The following is a 23,307-nucleotide window of genomic DNA, read 5'->3' as shown; positions in this document are numbered from 1 at the left end:
CCTGACTGGATTTTTACTACCCACCTAGCGGGCTAGCGGGCCAGCGACTATTTCACACAGCTGGCAACTTAGTAAAAATTCTAACTCAGTATCCTCAATAGCTGGTATACCCTAACAATATTACGCACTCATTCACTCACCCAGAGAAGCCATTAGGTCTTTTTATGCCGACTAAGCAACCCTTCATCTATTCATTCGGAAGAGAAGCTTCTATTCAATTTTAAGGAAAGTTATTAAAGTTGACAAACACAAAACATGTGCATATCTCTGATAAATATGTCAGCAGGTCTATCTAAAGTAAATGTGACAAAATGTTTTTCAGACTCTTCAGTTCAAGCCAGCATTGAGTGAATACAAATACCTCTTTACCTCCAAAATATCTGTATTGGAACACTGCTATAACTGTGTACTTACCCATGTTCAAACTTGACCCATATCCCACAATTCTATAACCATTTAAAGGACTTGAGTGCAAGGCAGATGTGGTTAGAATTGACTGGCGATGTTGAAAGGTTCTGTGGATACCGTTAAGGGTCGATGATTATTTTTATTAAATAGCCTGCTTGTTGAGTGTGTCAGAGAGAAAGATTGCCCCGATAAAGCTTGTACAGTAGAAGTACTGTACTTTTTGTGTCAAACTCATTGTTGTGGTTTTAAGAGGTTCAGTAATATTGGTGTCCTGCGCAAATTGATTTGACAGGTTGAGAGGAGATTAGTGCAGCGTTTTAAACTTTGAAACTGTCAAAAATAGTCCTGAAATTTTCAATATTAATGTGTCAATGAGTGGGATTAATGCTTATATGAAACAAATATATCCCAGAAAGCTCATACAAGTGTATAATATTTGGCAAGTATATATCATTGCATTTCAATAAAATGAAGAAAGTTTCTTGGCTGTGTTTCATTACATCTTATCAAAGTAATTTAAGAAATACATTTGTTCTGCAAAATATGTTCATTTCAGATACTACATGTTAGTCTAAGGTTGCTAGGGACCTTGCTCTAAGGAACCAGACCTTCTCCATGCTCATGGCATGTGGAGTGAGTGAGTTTAGTTCTATGCACTTTTCGCAATATTCCAGCAATATCATGGAAGGGGACACCAGGACTGGGTGTAACACATTGCACCCACTAGGGGAATCAAACCCAGGCCCTTGGCATGACAAGTGAATGCTTTAACCACTAGGCTACCCCTACGCCCCTGAATAGCAAGTGGAAGCTGATAGCTGTCTGCCAAGAATTACATTCTTACTTCACGTCTTGAAGAAGATAGGGTCTGGAACATGAAACAGGTCCTTTTATTTGTCTAAGATGGTTTACTAAAGCCTGTTTTCAGACAGAACATCACAAATAACATGCACCAAAAAATGACATTTTACAATCCCCATCAGTTTCACAGGTCTGATGAGGCATCCTTAAAACGTGGAAACTCATAAACACTTTGATCCATCATTTAGTGCAGAATGCTCCGAGTGAATCGAAATAAACTTTCTTTAAATAAACAGTGTTCTGTGCATGATAATTGTTTATGAAGCAGAACATGCTTGCATGTCTTTAGGCAAAGAACATCAAGTACATCTTGACTTGCATCATCTGTCATCTCCTGGTTTCTCTCATGACGTTATACATGGAACAAATAGAAGACAATGCTCGTTTGCAGGTTTGCTACAGGTGGAAATTTGTTGATGTGACAGTAATGTATTGTTAATGTCCTCTACACCCCCAGCTGTCTGAAAGGCCATGAGAGCAGGCCAGCAAGTGAGGAATTGTTGTATGTCATCATCAATTGTGGACAGGTGGTCATTAAACATTGGCCCAGCATTCTGTCTGATGACCAGCCCAAACTGGATGAGCTATATTCCACTGGTTGAATGGTTGCTATGGTTGCTGAGTGAGTGTTGTTTTCTGCAGAAGTTATCTAGGGTCGAGCTATGGTGGGTATGGTGGGCGAGCTGTCTAAGGCGCCAGGCTAGTGATCCAGCAGGCTTGAGGTGCCCGGATCGAGCCCACCTGTGACCGGGTGTAAAAAGCTTGGAGTCAACTTTGTGTGCACTCTTTCAGTGTTGTCACAATCTCTTGTGTACAGTACACAACCCTGTGCACTTAAAAGAATCCACAAATCCGTTGGTAAATGACCAGATGGTGGTCATATCAATACGTGCAAACACCTAGTTGTGGGTACAGCAACTTGGACAAAGTACTGACACTATGTGTCCCTGTCCATCCAGCTGTGAATGGGTACCTCGTAAGGATGGGAAAGCCGCAATAACTTGGTGCGCCTAGTGGCTGCAAGAGTTGTATACTCCCCAAGGAGTCGAGATTGATAATACTATGTGCCATTGAGATTGACATCCAGTGATCGAGGGGGAAAAAACGAGTGCCTTGAGCATGTACTAGTTGCATGGATATATGCGCTATACAAATATCCTATGATGGTGATGATGATATCACAATGGTGGATAAATAAGTAGGCTGAGAGATGGCAAACCGGTGGTTGAAAACATGAGCAACATGACAGGTCAGACACTATAACCATCTGATCCTCATCAGTGGGTTCTGAGTATGGTTTGAGTGAGTGAGATGGGCTTAATGCCCCTGTACAGTACTTCTGTTATATCATGGCGGGTCTGCTTGGTGTGGGAAAAAAGCCCAAAATGACTCAGGTCTTAGACGTATACGATTTCGGTGAAGCTAGTATGGACATGGTTCTGGCAAACCTAGAAACATGAAGGATGAAGTGGGATTCGAACCCATGAACCTAGCTTTTGTGTCTGCCCAAGGGAAGGAACTCTGCACAGCAAATTGTACCTGAGAGCCCTGAGCTATATGACCCTAAAAGGATGGTGCTGGGAACTCCTAGGACTTTTTCACAGTCTCTGAACCATATCAGTTTTCCCTTCCGACCAGCCCTTTCTGTAATGCAAAATCCCTAATGAAGTCTACACTTTCCTCAGGTTCAAAATCGCCCATCTCACTGGGTCTCCTTTCCAATTTCAAATGGAATTATCTGTTTTTATTATAAAAGTCTTTACTTTCAGAGACTATGCTTTAGTGTGTGGAATCCCTGGAGATACTATTGATGGGAATCCCAGCTATTTGCATATGTTTCTCGAAATGGAACGTAGTTTATGCAGCTCAGAACTTCCATATTTCTGATTGGATGTAAGATCAGATGAGCTGTCTGAGTGAGTGAGTGAGTGAGTGAGTTTATGCCACACTCAGCAATATTCCAGATATATGGCGGTGGTCTGTAAATAATCGAGTCTGGACCAGACAATCCAGTGATCAACAGCATGAGCATCGATCTACGCAATTGGGATACGATGACATGTGTCAACCAAGTCAGGGAGCCTGACCACCCGATCCCATTAGACGCCTCTTACGACAAGCATGGGTTACTGAAGATCAATTCTAACCCGGATCTTCACTAGTCAAGCAGTGTCTGAAGATATAAGATTCTTCTACATGCTCTCTGTATACACCTGACATCTTGTGGACTTTCTGTTTCCATTTGTATGAAATGTCTTAGTTGTACAAGCCCACCTTTCCCTGACCCCAAGCTGCCTTGACCTGTTCTCTGACCCACGACCACACCATTAATCAGTGGTAACTGCGATTAACTTCTACATATATTAGCATTAACCCAGTAGAAGTAATTAATATCATGCCAACAAATGCCTTAGCTAGGCGGTAAAAATATTTAGTTTATCCCTTCTCCAGCTTACCAACCACTCTGTTACTGACTATGGAATAATTACAATCAACACCTTCATAAATTTGAGTTTATCCAACAAAAGTAATAAAATTCTTGCCAACAAAAAGTTGGTTGAACAGTATGGTTAATAAGTCCATCCACTCAATACTTGACAGACACATTGACAGGCAATATGCAATGTCTCATCTGTTGTTATTAACCAGGTTAATAAGTCCATCCACTCAATACTTGACAGACAGGCAATATGCAATGTATATCATCTGTTGTTATTAACCACTGCTCTCTAAAGTAACCCAGCAGTATTGTTTCTCGAGCCAATTTAGATGCCATCTTATTTCATTATAAACACTAGTTCTATGGTTCCTGTGAAGTACCTCCACTAATTGCTCAAAGCTGGCGTCTATATCAGACCAAGAACTGATTACAGAACTGATAACTTTGTCCCTCGGTATCTCTACAAACTGACAAGTTGATCCCTTGCATGGAAATCACAATATTATCAACAGTAAAGTAACTGACAACCTGTAGCAGTGAAACTGGCCATGTTGTCAATAGCACTATCCCTGGTAGATGGCTGCCCATGTCAGTTGTCCATAGGTGTGTAAGTTGCTGTCAATCACCATGTTAACGCCAGTATTACCTGCACTAGGTGCTACTCAGGGTTATCAGTAAACAGATAAACACCAGTATCCTATCAGATGATCCCAGATTGCTGATACAGCCAGGTATAGTGTATGACATTTTAGAAACACCCAAACTGTTGCTATTTAACAGCATGTTAAAAAAAAATTAAATAAGAAAAACATATATACAGTCAACTATGTTTACAGATGCAAGAAACTTAAAGGAGCACGGCTTGTTTATTACATATGATGCAACATTTTGGTATACATTCTTCTTATACCATTGTCAAGCAAGAGTCTATAACGAACACTCATAATACAGCTCAACTGATGTATACAGCTCATAACATGTATAACTGATGTATACAGCTCATAACAAAACTGATGTAACTGATGTATACAGCTCATAACGAACTGATGTATACAGCTCATAATGAACTGATGTATACAGCTCATAACGAACTGATGTATACAGCTCATAACAAACTGATGTATACAGCTCATAACGAACTGATGTATACAGCTCATAACGAACTGATGTATACAGCTCATAACGAACTGATGTATACAGCTCATAACTCATAACGAACTGATGTATACAGCTCATAACGAACTGATGTATACAGCTCATAAAACTGATGTATACGAACTGATGTATACAGCTCATAACGAACTGATGTATACAGCTCATAACGAACTGATGTATACAGCTCATAACGAACTGATGTATACAGCTCATAACAAACTGATGTATACAGCTCATAAACTGATGTATACAGCTCATAACGAACTGATGTATACAGCTCATTGTTTTTTGTGCCCATTCACTTGCTGGATTTTAGTCAAAATGTGTACAATGAACAAGAGAGTGAGTGAGTTGGGTTTTATGCCACTTTTAACAATATTCCAGCAATATCACATGGGGGACACCAGAAATGGTGTTGTGTTGCCTTCCGGGCCAATGCTTTAACCACTAGGCTACACCACCTCCCCCCTATAATGAACTATGGTTACAGTGACCTATATGGTTATAGAAGTCTTGGAGTTTGTTATAAGTGCTCTGGATGCAAGGTTAACTATATGCATGTTTACTCAATTAATCTGCCAGGGAAAAAGAAACTATACACCTATAATGGAAGGTGGCTAAAAATGAAATAAGAAATAGTTCTTCAATAGTGATGTGTCATAGTTGTGTATTTGACCATAAGTACATAATAGTTCAGCAACAGGTTTCAGCCCAGTAGTATTTAGTTGATGTTTGTAAGTTTGGGTCAAATCCAATTTTCAAGTGTATACTTTCTTTTGCAGGTCAGTTTAAGTGATAGACTTGTAAATACATGTACATGACTAAGTGCACAAGTAACAAATAAGTCAACAATGAGTTACTTCAATAAAATATGTGTGATCACACTAGCTAGCAACACTTCCCAAACACCCTATATAATTCAAATTTAAATCTTCTCAACCTTGAGCAATGAAACCCACCCACTACTTGTACCTAAACCTATAGTTGTATCTATCACTCACCTAGGTGTCTAATTATAAAATTCAAATCAAATTTCAGTTCTGTCACTAAAAATTAAAAAGCACTAAGCTTTGATATTCATAAGCGTATCACATTACTACTAAACGTAAAAGAACATGAAAAGTCAATAAAAAACTGTTAATGTAATTTTTTAGTTGGGTAGAATGTCTGGGAAATTACAATGGCTGCAATGCACTGTTGGCTCTACATGTGCACAGTCTGCAAGGCTAATTAAAGTTCACCTGATACACCTAATAACCCACCTCTACAGGGACATGGCTATTTAAGATACACACTGCTGGTAAAGTATGGAGGGCTGTCTCTGCCACAATTTATCTCTGAGCTACAGGTGTGCACGGGCTGTTACAACACACTGGATTCAAATCACCACCACGCTGCAATGTTATTCTGATGCTTGAGCCATCTGCCGTGTTTCAGGAACATCTGGGTACTTGAGTCTATGGAATGATAATGTCTTAGAGAGGCATTTTGAAGTTTGGGAACTAAGGAAGGATAGTGTGAGTGAGTGAGTTTAGTTTTATGCCGCTTTTAGCAATATTCCAGCAATATCAAGGCGGGGACACCAGAAATGGGCTTCACACATTGCACCCATGTGGGAAATCGAATCCAGGCCTTCAGCGCTAAGGAAGGATAACAATATATGGATGAACAACATATTCAGTACATAGAATCATGAATTATTTTACTAATAATAACTTCTTTTATATACCCCAATAAACATTATGCAATATTTTAAGATGATATTGGTTACCAGTAATTTTTTATGAGGGTGAATCTGTTAGAGGGAATCTCGAGTTTCAGGGTAACTAAAATTTTTATTTCAGTCACAAGGGGAGGGTAATAATACAAATATTTGGGGAAGGCAGGACAAAAGTATAAAATGCTTTTGAATATTGTCTCTTTAGAGAGGGTTATATAAAAACCTTACGATGAAATGGGGAATGGCATCCCAAAATATCATAACTGCTGATGAAGGTAAGTATTTTCCTGAGCGTTCGTAACATTACGACCTGTCGTAATTCTTTAGTTTTATTATGTTTACGAATGTCGTAGCAATATGAATGTTTCGTGAACAGGGACCCAGGAGACTATAGAGAAAACCAGAAGTCACTGACCTGTCCAAGATCCAAGGTGATGGTCACATAGTTGTACTTAAACCCATTGGTTAGCGTCGGACTCTGCCACCAGAGGTTGCTCCCATCGATGGCATTTCTGATTGAATGGCGCTGAGCAGGATTCGAACTCCCCACATCACAAATATCACAATGACGATTCGAAGCCGGGAATATCCTCACATGTTCCACAAGTTTACAAAACACTTCTGACTTCTCTCCACACGTTGCATTGGCGTCAATTTGGGCTCGGGACGCAAGGTTAAACACAACTGGGAAGAGGTCTGAAATATAGAGGAGATGGTATTGTAGTCAACTATAAAAACATGTTTTTATTTGATATAATGAGTGAGTGAGTTTAGTTTTACGCCGCTTTTAGCAATATTCCAGCAATATCATGGCAGGTGACACTCGAAATGGGCTTCACACATTGTACCCATTTTGGAAATCGAACCCGGGTCTTCACCATGACAAGTGAATACTTTAACCACTAGGCTACCCCCTCACCCCTTTTATTTGATATAATGAATTAGGGGAAGGGGATTTACATTATTAGACTTGGTACAGACTAACCATGGTTTGATAGTGTGAACAGAATATCCACAAATAAGGTAACTTGTACACAAACATGTTTAAAGAGTTACCTGCCCTTGCTGTTCATGAAAAATCTGAGCAATTGATAATACAAAAAAATACACCTTAGGGAGAATATGAGTATGGGTTATGGTAACTAGCCTAAACATTTAAGCTAGGTCTTTATAAGCAAGAAGTCTCAATAGACATCGTCATCATGAATTTTTGATGGCGCACCATATGTCATGAGCCATTAGACATTCTTATAAACCAAAGTATTCAGTAGATATTGGCACAAATTTCCCATAATGACCCATGATGTGCAATATTATACTTATAGGTGTATGTTACATACCTACACACCAAACCTATAAACCAAAGTATTCAGTAGATATTGGCACAAATTTCCCATAATGACCCATGATGTGCAATATTATACTTATAGGTGTATGTTACATACCTACACACCAAACCTATAAACCAAAGTATTCAGTAGATATTGGCACAAATTTCCCATAATGACCCATGATGTGCAATATTATACTTATAGGTGTATGTTACATACCTACACACCAAACCTATAAATCAAAAGTATTCAGTAGATATTGGCACAAATTTCCCATAATGACCCATGGTTCATACTTATAGTGTATGTTATATACCTACACACCAAACCTATAATCCAAAGTTTTTGATATTATTTTTAATTTGGTTCAGTGAATATTGTTACAAATTTCTCATAATGACACATGATTTGTAATTTTATACTTAAAGGTATGTGTTACGTATTAAGGATGATTTCTGCAACTGACAAAAGATACTGACATGTTTCCCATGGTTCAATCAGTCAAACACTGACATCAAAACACACTCAACAATCATCTTCACATGACACACACTCAACAATCATCTTCACATGACACACACTCAACAATCATCTTCACATGACACACACTCAACAATCATCTTCCCATGACACACACTCAACAATCATCTTCCCATGACACACTCAACAATCATCTTCACATGACACACACTCAACAACCATCTTCACATGACACACACTCAACAATCATCTTCACATGACACACACTCAACAATCATCTTCACATGACACACACTCACTCAACAATCTTCCTTCCCACGACACTCAACAATCATCTTCCCATGACACACTCAACAATCATCTTCACATGACACACACTCAACAATCATCTTCACATGACACACACTCAACAATCATCTTCCCATGACACACACTCAACAATCATCTTCACATGACACACACTCAACAATCATCTTCCCATGACACACACTCAACAATCATCTTCACATGACACACACTCAACAATCATCTTCACATGACACACACTCAACAATCATCTTCACATGACACACACTCAACAATCATCTTCCCATGACACACACTCAACAATCATCTTCCCATGACACACTCAACAATCATCTTCCCAACAACACTCATCAATCATCATCTTCACATCAACACTCAACAATCATCTTCCCATGACACACACTCAACAATCATCTTCACATGACACACACTCAACAATCATCTTCCCATGACACACACTCAACAATCATCTTCACATGACACACACACTCAACAATCATCTTCACATGACACACACTCAACAATCATCTTCACATGACACACACTCAACAATCATCTTCACATGACACACACCAAAGAACCCTTCCTCCTCTGAGAACATTTGGAGGATGTCAAAACTAAAACTGCTAGCAGATGCTTGCTAGATGCTAGTCAGTATCTCTATTCATGATCTGAGACTCATATACTAACTAACAAGGTATGCTGCCATGGAAACAATTCATGAGTTTCAAGAAATAGTTCATTTTAACCATTTCATGCTGGTATGTAATATCAAATTTAGCCTTTTTGACAGGACAGATGAAAGTAAGTGGTTACAATTTAACATCCCATTCAGAATCTTGCTGCTACCTACAGCAAGTGACAGCTGACAATATTTAGGATAAAAAATTGAAAATGGATACGCATTGTTTCCTCAAAACTGTAAGGAATCTTTTGTGCCTATGAGAAAAAAAGGTTAATGATTCCTATGCCTCATATGGCTACATGAACACAGAACACAACTTGTAAACACATTCCATGAAACTGGAGGAAATAATTTCATTTTTTGTGTACACTGTGAAATAAATAACATACATATGAATAAAATATACATTTTCTTGTTTAGCATATCAGTATATTGATTACTTTTACAAACAAATAACATGTTCCCTTTGTATTCTGTCTGATGACACGACCACATTAGAGAAAACAAACAGCCAATTTAAATTCAAATATCCCAACTGTGGTTGACATATGATTCATGGAATCATTCTTAACTCAGTTAATAAAACACAGATTTGGGACAATAACAAACAAATGGTTCCATCTGCTTCAGTCAGCTGCTACCTGATTGGATAAATACACCACCCCCAAGCACTGAATCAGGCTCAATGATTGGATAAATATGTAAATGTTTGTACAAGACAAAACCTGGAATGTACCACAACAGGTGCTTGCAAAGTGTTCAGCAGGAGAAATGGGTGAGATTGTTGTTCAACTGCTTTGGGAGTAAAAGTGTAAATATGTTGACCAAATTAGATAACAGCAATGTTTTTATTGTGTTTAAACTGTATTTCTTTGTAGTTATAGTTGTTTGGAGGTAAAATGTACAATATATTTTGGTAAATTTCATTTTGCATTCATCAATTCAATCCTCAAACATATCTTATGCTCGTTACTTTAGTAACTTCCAACATAATTAACATATACATGTACCTCGGATTGTATATGATCTCTAATCACAAAAAGGATATTTGACCTGTTTGAGTGAGTGAGTGAGTTTAGTTTTATGCTGCTTTCAGCAATATTCCAGCAATATCATGGCAGGGACACCAGAAATGGGCTTCACACCTTGTACCCATGTGGGAATCGAACCCGGATCTGTATGGTGAAAAGTAAGTCAGCACTAACAGGTATGGATAATTTGGGACATTTGTTGCTGAGGAAGACTAGATCTGGAGCTGGCTGCTTCAGTGTATGCGGCATTTGAGTGGTGCGAGCACTGTTCTAGCCTGCCGGTCACTGAATATGAGGCAAAACCATGCTGTATGTGGCTTTTGACAATATCATGTCTGAGCTACAGCACACCCGACATGGGCTAACCTGAACCTCCATTGTGAAGAAGAAACGCGTTTTACCAACAAGCGTAGTGACCCAATCATTCCTAAGCCACTTTGAAGGGTGTTTTAGTTACATGATGTTATGTCAGCTTATTGTTGGGGAAAAGACCAAAGAGGCACAGGTCATAGATGTGTACCAACTGGATGAAATCCAATAAAACATGGCCTACTTGCACTAAGTGATCAGAGCTGAAAGCTTGTGTTAATGTATAGAAGGAACAATGATCTTAGCACCCAGAATGCTTTGTTGAGGTGGGTGAGTGAGTGAAGGTTTATATGCTTTCAGCAATATTCCAGCAATATCACGACAGGGGACACCAAAAATGGGCTTCACACATTGTACCCATGTGGGGAAATGAACCCAGGTCTTCGGCATGATGAGTGAATGCTTTAACCGCTAGGCTACCTCAGCACCCCTTAACAGTTGATGTGGGCCAAGGCATGGTGCTGACAAACCCAAGACCATAGCCAAGGGGTGAGGTGAGGTGAGGTGAAATTGGGTTTAACATCGTGCTTGAGAATATTTCGCTCATATGACGGCGTGCATGCATGTGTATGTGCGGCTGCTTGTACTAGCCCAGACTTAAGCTGGTTTTATAGTGCTAGCTCACTGAGATACAGTGCCGCAGTGAAGCATGAATACCCCACTCAGACACATTATACTGACTCCGAGCCGACCAGTCCTTGTTGTACCCATTAATGCCGAACGCCAGGCAGGGACCAACAGGTACCATATTTTAACGTCTTTTGGTATGACGCGGTCGGGGATCGAACCTGCGACCTTCCGCTCTCCAGGCAGACGCTCTAACCACTACACCACGGAGGCGGTCCATAGCCAAGGGGAATATAGAATCTGATCCCAGCACATCCTGATACTGTAAGGGGAAGCAGCTTTGCACAGTGAGTCATACCTTACTATCACAGCAGACATCCCATGACAACATGTCTACCATTACATATGACATATAACTTGTCAAAACATTTTTTTAACTCAAACATTTTCAATAAAATATTAAGATAATGATGTGATAAAAACATTTCCCAAATCACTCATATAAGTTCATTAAAATATCTATGTAACTCTAGCTGTCTGAAAAGGACAGATCCACAAGGCACATCCATGACACATTCAAAAACCACTCCAAGTAGATCAAACAAGAGTAAGTAAATAGGCCCACACGAACACCTCCGACCATCTACAATGATCTGCAGCAGTGTAAAAGGGACTGTTTTGCATCCTATTGAAATGTGACCAGGATTTGTATGAAACGTTGTCTGCATCGCTGATATCAAGGATCGTTGCCTCTCCAACTTTGTCACCCTTAACAACCATCGGTACTCACATGGGGTAGGTACGTCTGGCAAACAGTAGAGGAGATACTTCTAAGAGTTAATGCATTTAATACTGCTTAATTATCTACCCTTGATGAAGGAGGAAAGACCAAAGTGTACAGGCCTTCGATGTATTCATCACTTCAGTGAAATCCACTTTTGACGTACTAAAATATATATAATTTAATTCAGCCAAATTGGATGTTTGGAGGGTAAATACATATAGACAATCATATTTACAGATGATTTCACAGCAGAGCCAATCATGATGTACTTTTCTGTTGTACAGTTCGTGTGTTTCTCCTGCCCAGCCCTTCTTCCAGGCACCCTAAATGAATGCAGATTTGCCTCAGGTTCTGCATCGCCAATCTCACTGGGGTTCCTTTTCAATTTAAATAGGGTTATGTGCTTCTTTCAAATTACTTTTTTCAGAGAATAAGCATTAGTTTAATTATTTGTTAATGTCTACATACTTTTTAACCCCATCCTGAAAAAACTAAAAAGAAAAGAAAAAATAGCCACAACTTGTGCCCACAAAACTACATAAAAACATGAACCTGATAAACTCTGTCCAACCATCAAACACAGCACTGATAATACCACTGACTAGGCCGTACAGGCTGGATACTTCAAGGCATCACGACATTGTTTTGATCTCAGTGTCTGACAAAACACCCCCTTCCTCTCCCTTCTCACACTGCCCCTCCCCTCCCCATTCTTTCTAGCCCCCGCCTCCTCCCCTAGCAAGATGTGGGTATGTGATCCCTGGCATCAAAGGATCCCCTGTGAGTCACTGAGACATACAGACAAACATTACAGGCTATTAAGGGTTAGATTATCCTCCTGAAAAATTGGGGTTAGGAGGAGCAGGACCTACAACCCTCCTGGGCCTGGAAGCGTAAGAAGTGGCTGGAAGTTATCATGTTAAGGGAATTTATAGCACTAATTAAACATCCATTATCCACTGTTCAAGATGACGTATAGGAATTACAAACTCAATATTTTGTTAGGGTGTTGTGAGACAATAAAGTGGTTGTAGGCCTGAATGTGGCAATTACACTCTGACACAGAAGTAACCAGAGGTTTAATGACGTGCAATAAATAAATGCCAGGGAGTGTTTGTTCTGTGATTACAACTAACGATCTTTTAAAAAAGAATAAAGTACAGAGAGGAAATGGACCTTGAAACACACCTGTATTGAGTAAGTTTGGTGATGAAGAAACTTGAATAGATCACTGTAGAAGTATGCATGTGTTTCTTTAAAGTCATACAGAGTTGAAGTTTCAAAATTGAAATACGTGGAGTAAGAATTCATATGTCTGGAATGTGCACTCATTGTTTAAAACTAATAAGCAACAACAAATTGATTATTTCTTTGTAAGATGTTTGGTCAAATGTGATCATTCAGATAACAATTTATTGTGGTTACAAATAAAAATATATTCATAAATTTCTGATGAGAATAAATGTCAATATATCATGCATCTGGTATAAGCAGCTACATTTTTGTTGCAGAATTTGGTTCTTTGAGGTTTTCATAATACGTACCAAATTTCTTTTAAGAAAATACATGGCATCAATTCCAACTACACAGATGTAATTGCAGAGTCAGAAGTATTCATTCTACAACATCATTCATCCCTATGAGGAAGCCCCTTTTTTCACCTTTCGAAGAAAACAAAAAAAATTCCTAGTTTCCGAAAAAATGATGCCATTTTTCAAGACCCTCACAGAAACCAGTATTTGATTAGTGTTCAAGATTCTCAAATTATCTCCAGCCTACATACTCTAACACATTATAATTAAGTTCTTTTAGGGATCTAAACAAAACAGATTAGATTTTCTTTTAATTAACAGGAACTAATTTAAGTCGCCTACCTCCAATCACATGGCCCCAGCACACCCACTGAACCACACCTTGTATGATACTCAAAACACTCTCGTTATTGTAGGAACTCTCATCCATGAATCATTTCATATTTTTCTTTCATCTTCTTGTTTGTAAAACCTTTAACATTCTACTCACCAAGATAAATGTCTAAAGACTTTGAAGACCGTTGAGGTCTATGAATGAACGGTAAATATCTCAAAGCAGATGGACACCATCGAAACTTGTTTCAAAATAATCTGAGCTTTGCATTTGAATCTTTGTATAATTAACTCAAAAGCCTCAAATATGACAACTTGAATGCATTGCAATATACCTGTCAACTTGTATAAAGAATCACTCAAGTCTTTCCTAATGAGAAACAATGGGGTGTTCAGAGACCTATACCATGTCAGAGATTATACAGAGAAGAGATCCAAGGATCATACTCTGGGCAAACAAAGTCTACAGTTGCATTACATAGTTAGAGTTCCTACGCCATAATATAGAACTCAAAGAAGTTATTCTATGCCATAGTTTACAATAACATAGCTATGACAAGCCAATATTCTAGTGCCAAGTTTGAGGTTGAAATATATAACGATAACTTAAAGCATAAAAACTAGCCTAATCTCCTTGTACAAGATAAGAAGATATTTCATTAAATAATCTGTGATATATGTGGTAAATTTGTGAAAAGACATCAGAACAGCAGATTGATTACTTGCTTGTTGGAAAAAATAATCTTTCCTGAAGCAATAGTTTTAGGATAATATGTTGTTCAATTGAGGTTCCAAAGGCCAAGTTTTTATTATTTTATCCTGATGGGAAGAGAGTACTTCTCAAACTATGTTCTATGTTAGCACGAACAGGATAGCCTCCCTTATGAATCAACCAAAGGAGGAGTTTGATAGGTAACACCTTTTTAACCTTTGGACAATTTTTTAAAAGATGTTGAGAAAAATTGTTTTTAATATTTATGATTTAAACACCAAATGGTCTCTTAAAAACAAATACTAACTTTTGTATGTAGAAAACAATATATTTTTCAATTTGAGGTTAACGTTCCATGTCCATGTTTGTTGAGAGTTGAGTAATGTAGTGGGATATAGCAACAATCTTTGTAGGGATTTAATGGACAATTTAGTGGTTGTAAAGCTTAGAATAAGCTCTGCATAAGCTGCTTTTCGACGTCTTGCCTTGACTTCAGATTAGAGACGGAGAATTTGACGACCAAAACAGGTGAACTGACTGTGTCACATCTGTGGAGATACTATGAACTGTTACAAGCTTACGAAAATATACGTCAGCAATCAGGAAGTGGGAACGATAAATATAATGATAAACAAACTGTTATGAATTCAGGAAAGAGGCACTTGAAGAGGCACTCCAAAATGTCATCACTTGACATTTCCCAGAAATTTACCTTGAGCATGCACTAGTGCGTGGATATGTGCGCTATATAAATATCCAAATATATATATATATATATATATATATACCTTACATCTAAATTAAGATCTAAGTTAAGCAACATTGAAGGAAACAATTTTGCTTCAAATCATTAATGGCAATTTCAAACACATTATTCATTCCTGATGTATCTCTGCTCAACATCAAGACCAGCTTATGATATGGAGCATGTGCAGCCCCCGACATCTAAGGCACTGCAATTTATTGTACAGAGTTGCCTCCCTTTGGAACACCAGAAACCAGTGATCGTGAGTAAGAATCCTGGTTATACAGATTATTTGTCTTCCTTTTTGTCAATACCATACCTTTGCTTGTGGTTTTCAACAAAGTCATTTAGATCAAACACCTGCATCACAGGTTTTCTTCCTGCTTTAAGCTGATAGACCACAATACAACTGGAATAATGTTGAATGTGATTTTAAATCTACTAACTCACTGACTCACCCACTTATGAGCCTTATTGCCGGCTCCATCTGTGTCTAGAATCCTGCTGACCAAGCACAATTTATAGCAGGAAATTCATGAAACTTTATACACCCGAAAAACAGGTGGTCAGGGCAGATTTACATTCCAGCACTTCACAGTAAAGTGAGCATGAACCTATGTTGCTGACAGAGTCATTAGGAGATCCACACTTAATCCTCTGCACAGTCCCTGCACCATTTTATTTCCCCTTCTGCCCAGCCTTACTGTAATGCTGTTGCCATAAATGAAGCAGGTCTGGATTTTCCAAAGATTCCAGTTCTGATTTTTGCATCTTACTTTGGCCGAAGGGGTCGTCAGCACAGGTACTACCCCAGGTACGTTTCTGTATACAGAAACGAAACCCTTGCCAAAATCAGAATAGAGAAACATACACAAGGACAATTCCATTCCACACTGTCATTTTCTTGATTGGAACAGTGATACTGTTGTACTAGATACATTTGATTGCTTTACATGAAATACGACCATACACAGTAATGAATATTTCGCAGTGCACAATACCACTCGCAAGCAGTAGAACTACATACAGTTTAAATGAAGATGTTTGTTTCTATATAAGGTCTATATAATGTTGGGAAATGTTGGGAAAATAAGAGATTCTGATGTTTTTATGTAAAACCAGGGAAAATTATATAGTCTCCCTGGTAAAACGCATGTAACTTTTTATTATATTTATGAATGTATTTTGGGCCAGTGGCCTATTACTGAATAAATGTCTGTCTGTCTGTCTGTCTGTCTGTTTTCTATCAAGATTTCATATTTTCAGAAATTAAGTATTAGCCCGAGGGCTTTATTATTGAGCCTCTCTGTATCCATGTTGAGGTGGCGGTGCCTGGGGTGGCCCAATGGTTAAAGAGTTTGCTCTTTATACTGAATACCTGGGTTCGATTCCCAACACTGGAGTCCCCCACCGTGATACTGTTGGAATATTGCTAAAAGCAGTGTAACATTAAACTCACTCACTCACCCATGATAATCTGACACCATAACCACTAGGCTACTCCACCCATCAAACATTCCAGAACATCAAAGTTAATCATCTTCACCATTTGTTTCTGACAATTTCTTCAACTTTTAAAAAATAAATAAATTTGAAACTTTAGCAATAATGATCTAATCTAACTTGAAAAAATATGGTTGTTAAAAACCCATATGGCTAGGTTATAAACCTACCAGAATATATTTGCTAATTGTGAAAACTTCAACATCTGCCCCAATCTGCTGACTCAGCTTTGTACACCCCAATAACGGTAAGTCTGATGCTATAGGCTGAGACTTGCTCATCTCTGATGTAATGACAGGAACTAGTTAATTAGTTCTCCAGCAAAAACAGGAAGGGATGATTGATTTGATTAGGGAAGCAGCCAGCAGGAGATGAGGGGATGCTCTGATGTCATGTCAGGTAGTACCAAGCCAGAGAAACTTCATTTCAAACTTCACAGTAGGAGCAAGTTCCTCTCTCAGCAAACTGATTTGCCAGATGGATGGCATTAATTCAGCGGGTTTTTTTCACAAGGATGCCATTTTGTGACAGAAGCTGATGTCCATCTTGTATCTGTGTAGGAAGTGTCTTTAATTATATCTTAATGGTCAAGAATTTTCCGACAGTATCTGGTGTCAAGCTTTTCATCAAGTACCTGTTAACAAGCATTTTATAGGATACCTGACATCAAGCTTTTCATGAGGTAGCTGTTAACAAGCATTTTGTAGCATACCTGACATCAAGCTTTTCATCAAGTACCTGTTAACAAGGATTTTGTAGGACACCTGACATCATGCTTTTCATGAGGTACCTGTTATCAAGTGTTTATTTGGAGACCTGATGCAAACTATTCATCAAGTACCAGGTAGCAAGCATTTCATAAGATGCCTCAAACATAAAACGACCTTTTCACCAGGTGCTTTGTATCAAGCATCTTGAAGGATACCTGATACCAAACTATACATGAGGTACCTGCTATCAACCATTTATTTAAAGAGCCCTTTATATAAACTGTTCACAATGAACCTGGTAATCAGGCATTTCATGGGATACACCATACAGATACACGTTTTCATGAGGTACCTGTTATCAAGCATTTAGTAAGACATCTGATGTTCACAAAATTTGAACAGCATCATGTACAACAGAATTATACACATGCCATCAGAATTACAAAGCTGTTTAAGTTTAATTTTAAAGTTCTTGTCTCCAACACTAACACTTGTGTAATTAAACAGAATCTCTCCAAAAAATACCTCATACAACAAATAATTGCAAAGTCATGTTGAAATAATGTCATGTGTTTCATAAGGTGTGTTCATGAACAAAACCTTCTCAGATGAACAACTGCCCCTTTTTCTTAAATTAAAACCAAATGCAAAGCTGTGAATTATTAGCACAAGGCAGTTCATGCACAATTAGCTGTGGGTGCAACCTTGGGTTATAATGTTATAACCACACCTTCTATATTTTGAACAGGACATTTTGAATGTAGACGTCCATACCACACGGATCAAATTTATCAACATCACATTTACATCCTTGAGAGCACATGCTTGTCTCATACCCCTGTCGCTACATAGTAGACACAACACCCAACATGGCAGTGTTTTGAAGTAGGCAAGATTAGCATGAAGAGGCAACCTTTTAAAGAATTTATGAAAGTATTTACAGAAAACAATTAGTCACCAGAAACAAATATCTTCTTTTTGGAATTAAACATTTAGGAGTTTAACAGAATAAGATCCATTGCATTTATAAGGTGCATCATTTATGTTTAATGTTTATTTGCAATCTAATATATAAATAAGAGCTTGTCAACATTTCTAAGTGTAAAATACACTGTAAACAGGAAATAAATTTTCCTAATTTTGCAAACACTAGCTTAAGATTTCCTTCATGGGAATTATGTTGTAGGTAAGTATGGACACCCAGTATTGTTACAAGTATTTCTGGGGCGGTGGGGTAGCCTAGTGGTTAAAGCGTTCGCTCGTCACCCCGAAGGCCTGGGTTCGATTCCCCACATGGGTACAATGTGTGAAGCCCATTTCTGGTGTTCCCTGCCGTGATATTGCTGGAATATTGCTAAAAGCAGCGTAAAACCATACTCACCCACTCACTCACTACAAGTATTTCTAATATTATTTAAGTTAATTGACAGTATTCATTCATTTGAATTTTTCTCTTAAGTGTTGTACAGTTTGTATTTAATTTCTTTCACTGCAGAAGTATATTTCTACACTCTAATATGCATGTGTGGTAACAGGAATTATTGGTGTTAATCTACCTCAGGGTTTTAACAGTATTTATCAAGGCTATTACTTTCAGTACTTGAGAGTTATAATCCAATGTGGTTAGGGGTATTCTTCTCAGGTCACTTATAATCCGATTAAAAGATCAAGAGATAAAGAAACAAACAGGCGTTTCTAACAGATCACTCAGATATACACAACCTGTTGAATTTCAATTCAAAATAAATAAATTTCAGACAATACAGTGTAACACCCAGTGGTATAGATTTTCTGATCTGGAGTGTTTATTTCAGTGATTATCACTATGTCATATGCTCTACTCTTAAGTACTCAGTCCTGAAACAAACAACCACATAATTTCAAGTTGAGATCACATAATGTCAATCCTTATCGGCACAAAAAATTATTTTTATTAACACTACACCAAGCTTTGAACTGGTATGGTTAAAGAATGTTTGCCTTATATTGTATGCACAGTGTGTTTATCTTGGGACATCGATACTTGTACATGCACGTAGATTTCAGTTGACCTACAGCAGGATGTCAAAGATGAAACAAGTGTCAATATTAACACAACATAGATAATGTGTATTGATGATCAGTACAAACGATATACTCTATTTTGACCTTGATATTGATTTTCCAGTATGGTTTTGTGACTGAGTGTGTTGATGGCTGGACAAGTGGATGAGTGAGTGAGTGTGTTGATGGCTGGATGGCTGGACAAGTGGATGAGTGAGTGAGTGTGTTGATGGCTGGATGGCTGGACAAGTGGATGAGTGAGTGAGTGTGTTGATGGCTGGACAAGTGGATGAGTGAGTGAGTTTGTTGATGGCTGGATGGCTGGACAGTGTGTTGGATGGACAAGTGGATGAGTGAGTGTGTGTGTTGATGGCTGGACAAGTAAATGAGTGAGTGAGTGTGTTGATGGATGGCTGGACAAGTGGATGAGTGAGTGAGTGTTGATGGCTGTGGCTGGATGGCTGGTGTGTTGATGGATGGAGTGAGTGAGTGTGTGTTGATGGCTGGACAAGTGGATGAGTGAGTGAGTGTGTTGATGGCTGGACAAGTGGATGAGTGAGTGAGTGTGTTGATGGCTGGATGGCTGGACAAGTGGATGAGTGAGTGGAGTGTGTTGATGGCTGGACAAGTGGATGAGTGAGTGAGTGTGTTGATGGCTGGACAAGATGAAAGCTGGAGAAGTGGATGAGTGAGTGAGTGTGTTGATGGCTGGATGGCTGGACAAGTGGATGAGTGAGTGAGGTTGTTGATGGCTGGATGGCTGGATGGATGAGACAAGAGAAGGTGAAAATTTCAGCTGCACAATTCAGGAAGGGTTAGATGAGTGAGTGAGGGGTGTTACTTCAGTGAAGATGGCTGGATGAGAGCTGTTGACAAGTGGATGAACAATGAGTGATTACTTCAGTTGAGCAATTAAGAGACTTCAGTGTTGATGGCGGGACAAGAGGATGAACAATTCAGAGTGAGCTGAACAATGAAGAAAGTGTGTTGATGGCTGGAACAATGGCTGGAACAATTAAGAGAGTGGATGAAGTGAGTTGAGTGTGTTGATGGCTGGAACAAGTGGAGATGCTGAACAGTTAAGAGTGATTACTGTGTTAACCACAGACCTATCCCTAATAGAAACATGGGTGGTAGGACTTGGCAGAATTAAACCTGATTTTAAGGCTAACACTTTAACCACATACAAAACATGTGTATGAGATAACCTGTGAGATAACCTCTAGTCTATATCAAATTGACTATTTGTTTGCAGTGGGATATGCTTTGACATCATTGCTATTTCTTATTAACTAAACGTATGGCCTTTTTAATGTGAAGATTAGGGTAACCAGTGATAGAGCTATCTGCCTGGTTACAAGTCACACCCTGAACATCTGTAACAGCATATTGATATCACAAATGGATAATGCTTTACAAATGTCAATACCACTACATACATGTCACCATGGCTAATCTGGTTACATGACCCTTGGTCAGAGACCATGCTAAAGTGAGTGAGTGAGTGAGTGAGTGAGTGAGTGAGTGAGTGAGTGAGTGAGTGAGTGAGTGAGTGAGTGAGTGAGTGAGTGAGTGAGTGAGTGAGTGAGTGAGTGAGTGAGTGAGTGAGTGAGTGAGTTAGTTTGGTTTAACACCACTTGTAGCATTATTCCAGGAATATCACGTAGGGGGCCACCCAAAATGGGGCTTCACAGATAGTGCCCATTTAAGGAATTGAACCTGGGTCTCGGTGTGACAGGCAAACGCTTTAACCATAAGGCTTCCCCACTGCCTCGTTAGACATCATGCCACACTGAGGAAAAACATATCACTTGAATTCTCCTGGTTACTTTTAAGTGCTTGAATCAATTATCATCATAATAGTAACCAAATAGTTTTGGAATGCCATACTGACCTGTCAATAATAGCCAATCTAAATATGAAAAATATGATCAAAAGTTAAGCAGTTCCAGAACATATTTTTACATCTTTTAAACATTATAATAAAGATTGTTCTAAGGAATGTATGTCTGGGACATCAAACAGAACCATTTCCTCATGCATGCCCCAGGGTATATATACTGGAAACACTGGAAGTACAAATAACATAGTACTGGACAAGAGGTATTATCATATAATGACAAGTTTTCTGCTATATTCATTGGCCTGGAAGCAGTCACATGCCATTTGACAATAATGCATACCCGCCTTCAAGTTAGGTCTAACCCCTGAAGGTCCGTGTTTGAATATTGATCTTCAGTAATCCATGCTTGTCGTAAGAGATGACTAACGGAATCGGGTGGTCAGGCTCGCTGACGTGGTTGACACATGTCATTGGTTCCAATTTGCGCAGATTGATGCTGTTGATCACTGGATTGTCTGGTCCAGACTTGATTATTTACAGACCGCCACCATATAGCTGGAATATTGCTGAGTGCGGTGTAAAACTAAACTCACTCACTCACTCACTCACTCAAGTTAGGTCTAAAAGGATGATTTATTAACATAAGATACTAAAATAGAATGGGAAATCTCATGATGTAATTCCACCAACTAAAGCCAATTAGATGTCTTTGATTGTTGGAGTGAGTGAGTTAGTCAAGATTTTACATCGCATGGCATTATTTCAGCCATTTAGTGATGATTGTTGGAACCTCCTGACGATATTGTAGCTTAAATAGTTTGGTATGATACCCCTGTCTTTGGCTCATTATATAAATACATTTATAGACTTTGTTTGAGGTCTATGACTGGTGTAAAGCAATAGTGACTGAGAACAAAGGTCTATAATGTTCTGTAAAAGTTTAATTAACCTTATTATGACATTATTTAATTTTCCACAAGAGAGTCTGTTTAATGGATATATAAAATTGAATGACAGAAAAAGAAATAATTGATTTTGGTATTAAGATAGATCCACTTATCAAACTGGCAGTAATTTAATATTATATTATGGATTTTTATATCATTCACATTATATATAAATATGCACCTGTGCATGCATGTGTGTGTGTATGTGTGCGTGTGTGTCTGTGTTTGTTGGGGGGAGGAGGGAGGGGATAAGAGACACTTACATTCAGGTTATATATAGTATATGACACACATCAGAAAGTTTGTGTTGTTTCAACTTGTTAAGGCCCAACATGGATAACTTGTGTAAAAGTACAGAATAGACTATGCAAGTCAATTTAATTTCAGAATAGAGTCAAAGGGTTTATACACAGACACTGGGCTTATACACTGATACTAACCCAGGTTAACTCCGGACCTATTTAGAAACCATCCTGTTCTGGAATCCACCTAAAGCCTCTACTGGATGACCTGAACAGATCAGCGATCTACATGCAGGCCATGTCCCTGCACAGCCAAGTATTATGACTATGACCTAATGGTTCGCACCTTCGCACCTAGCTGTCAACCTGGACAGGCACATTCCATTATCACAGACAGAATTAATGCATTGTTTAGTTGTCGACCATTTAAGGAGAACAAGTTTGAAGTTTGTGGGTGTGGTTTGCTACTGGTGTCATTGACATTTTTCAGCAGTTGCATGAAGACATGTTGAGTGGATGCTTATAGTAACCCATTTCAGCTGAAGGAGGCAGTATGATAT

General features: G+C 38.6%; 1 protein-coding gene across 1 annotated transcript in view; it reads right to left on the bottom strand.

Annotated features, from left to right (window-relative positions):
- Positions 1–23,307, bottom strand: part of LOC124266055 (laminin subunit alpha-2-like) — a 145,055-nt gene that overhangs the window by 81,553 nt on the left and 40,195 nt on the right. Inside the window, 1 exon segment of the mRNA XM_046700874.1 lies at positions 7,000–7,280. Within this exon segment, the coding sequence (XP_046556830.1) occupies positions 7,000–7,280 (281 nt within the window).

The sequence above is a fragment of the Haliotis rubra genome, unplaced genomic scaffold, assembly GCF_003918875.1.
Source record: "Haliotis rubra isolate DU_JTF1 unplaced genomic scaffold, ASM391887v1 Scf10, whole genome shotgun sequence".
Classification (NCBI taxonomy): domain Eukaryota; kingdom Metazoa; phylum Mollusca; class Gastropoda; order Lepetellida; family Haliotidae; genus Haliotis; species Haliotis rubra.
The sequence above is the reverse complement of the archived record's forward strand: the minus strand, read 5'-3'. Positions and strand labels throughout refer to the sequence as shown.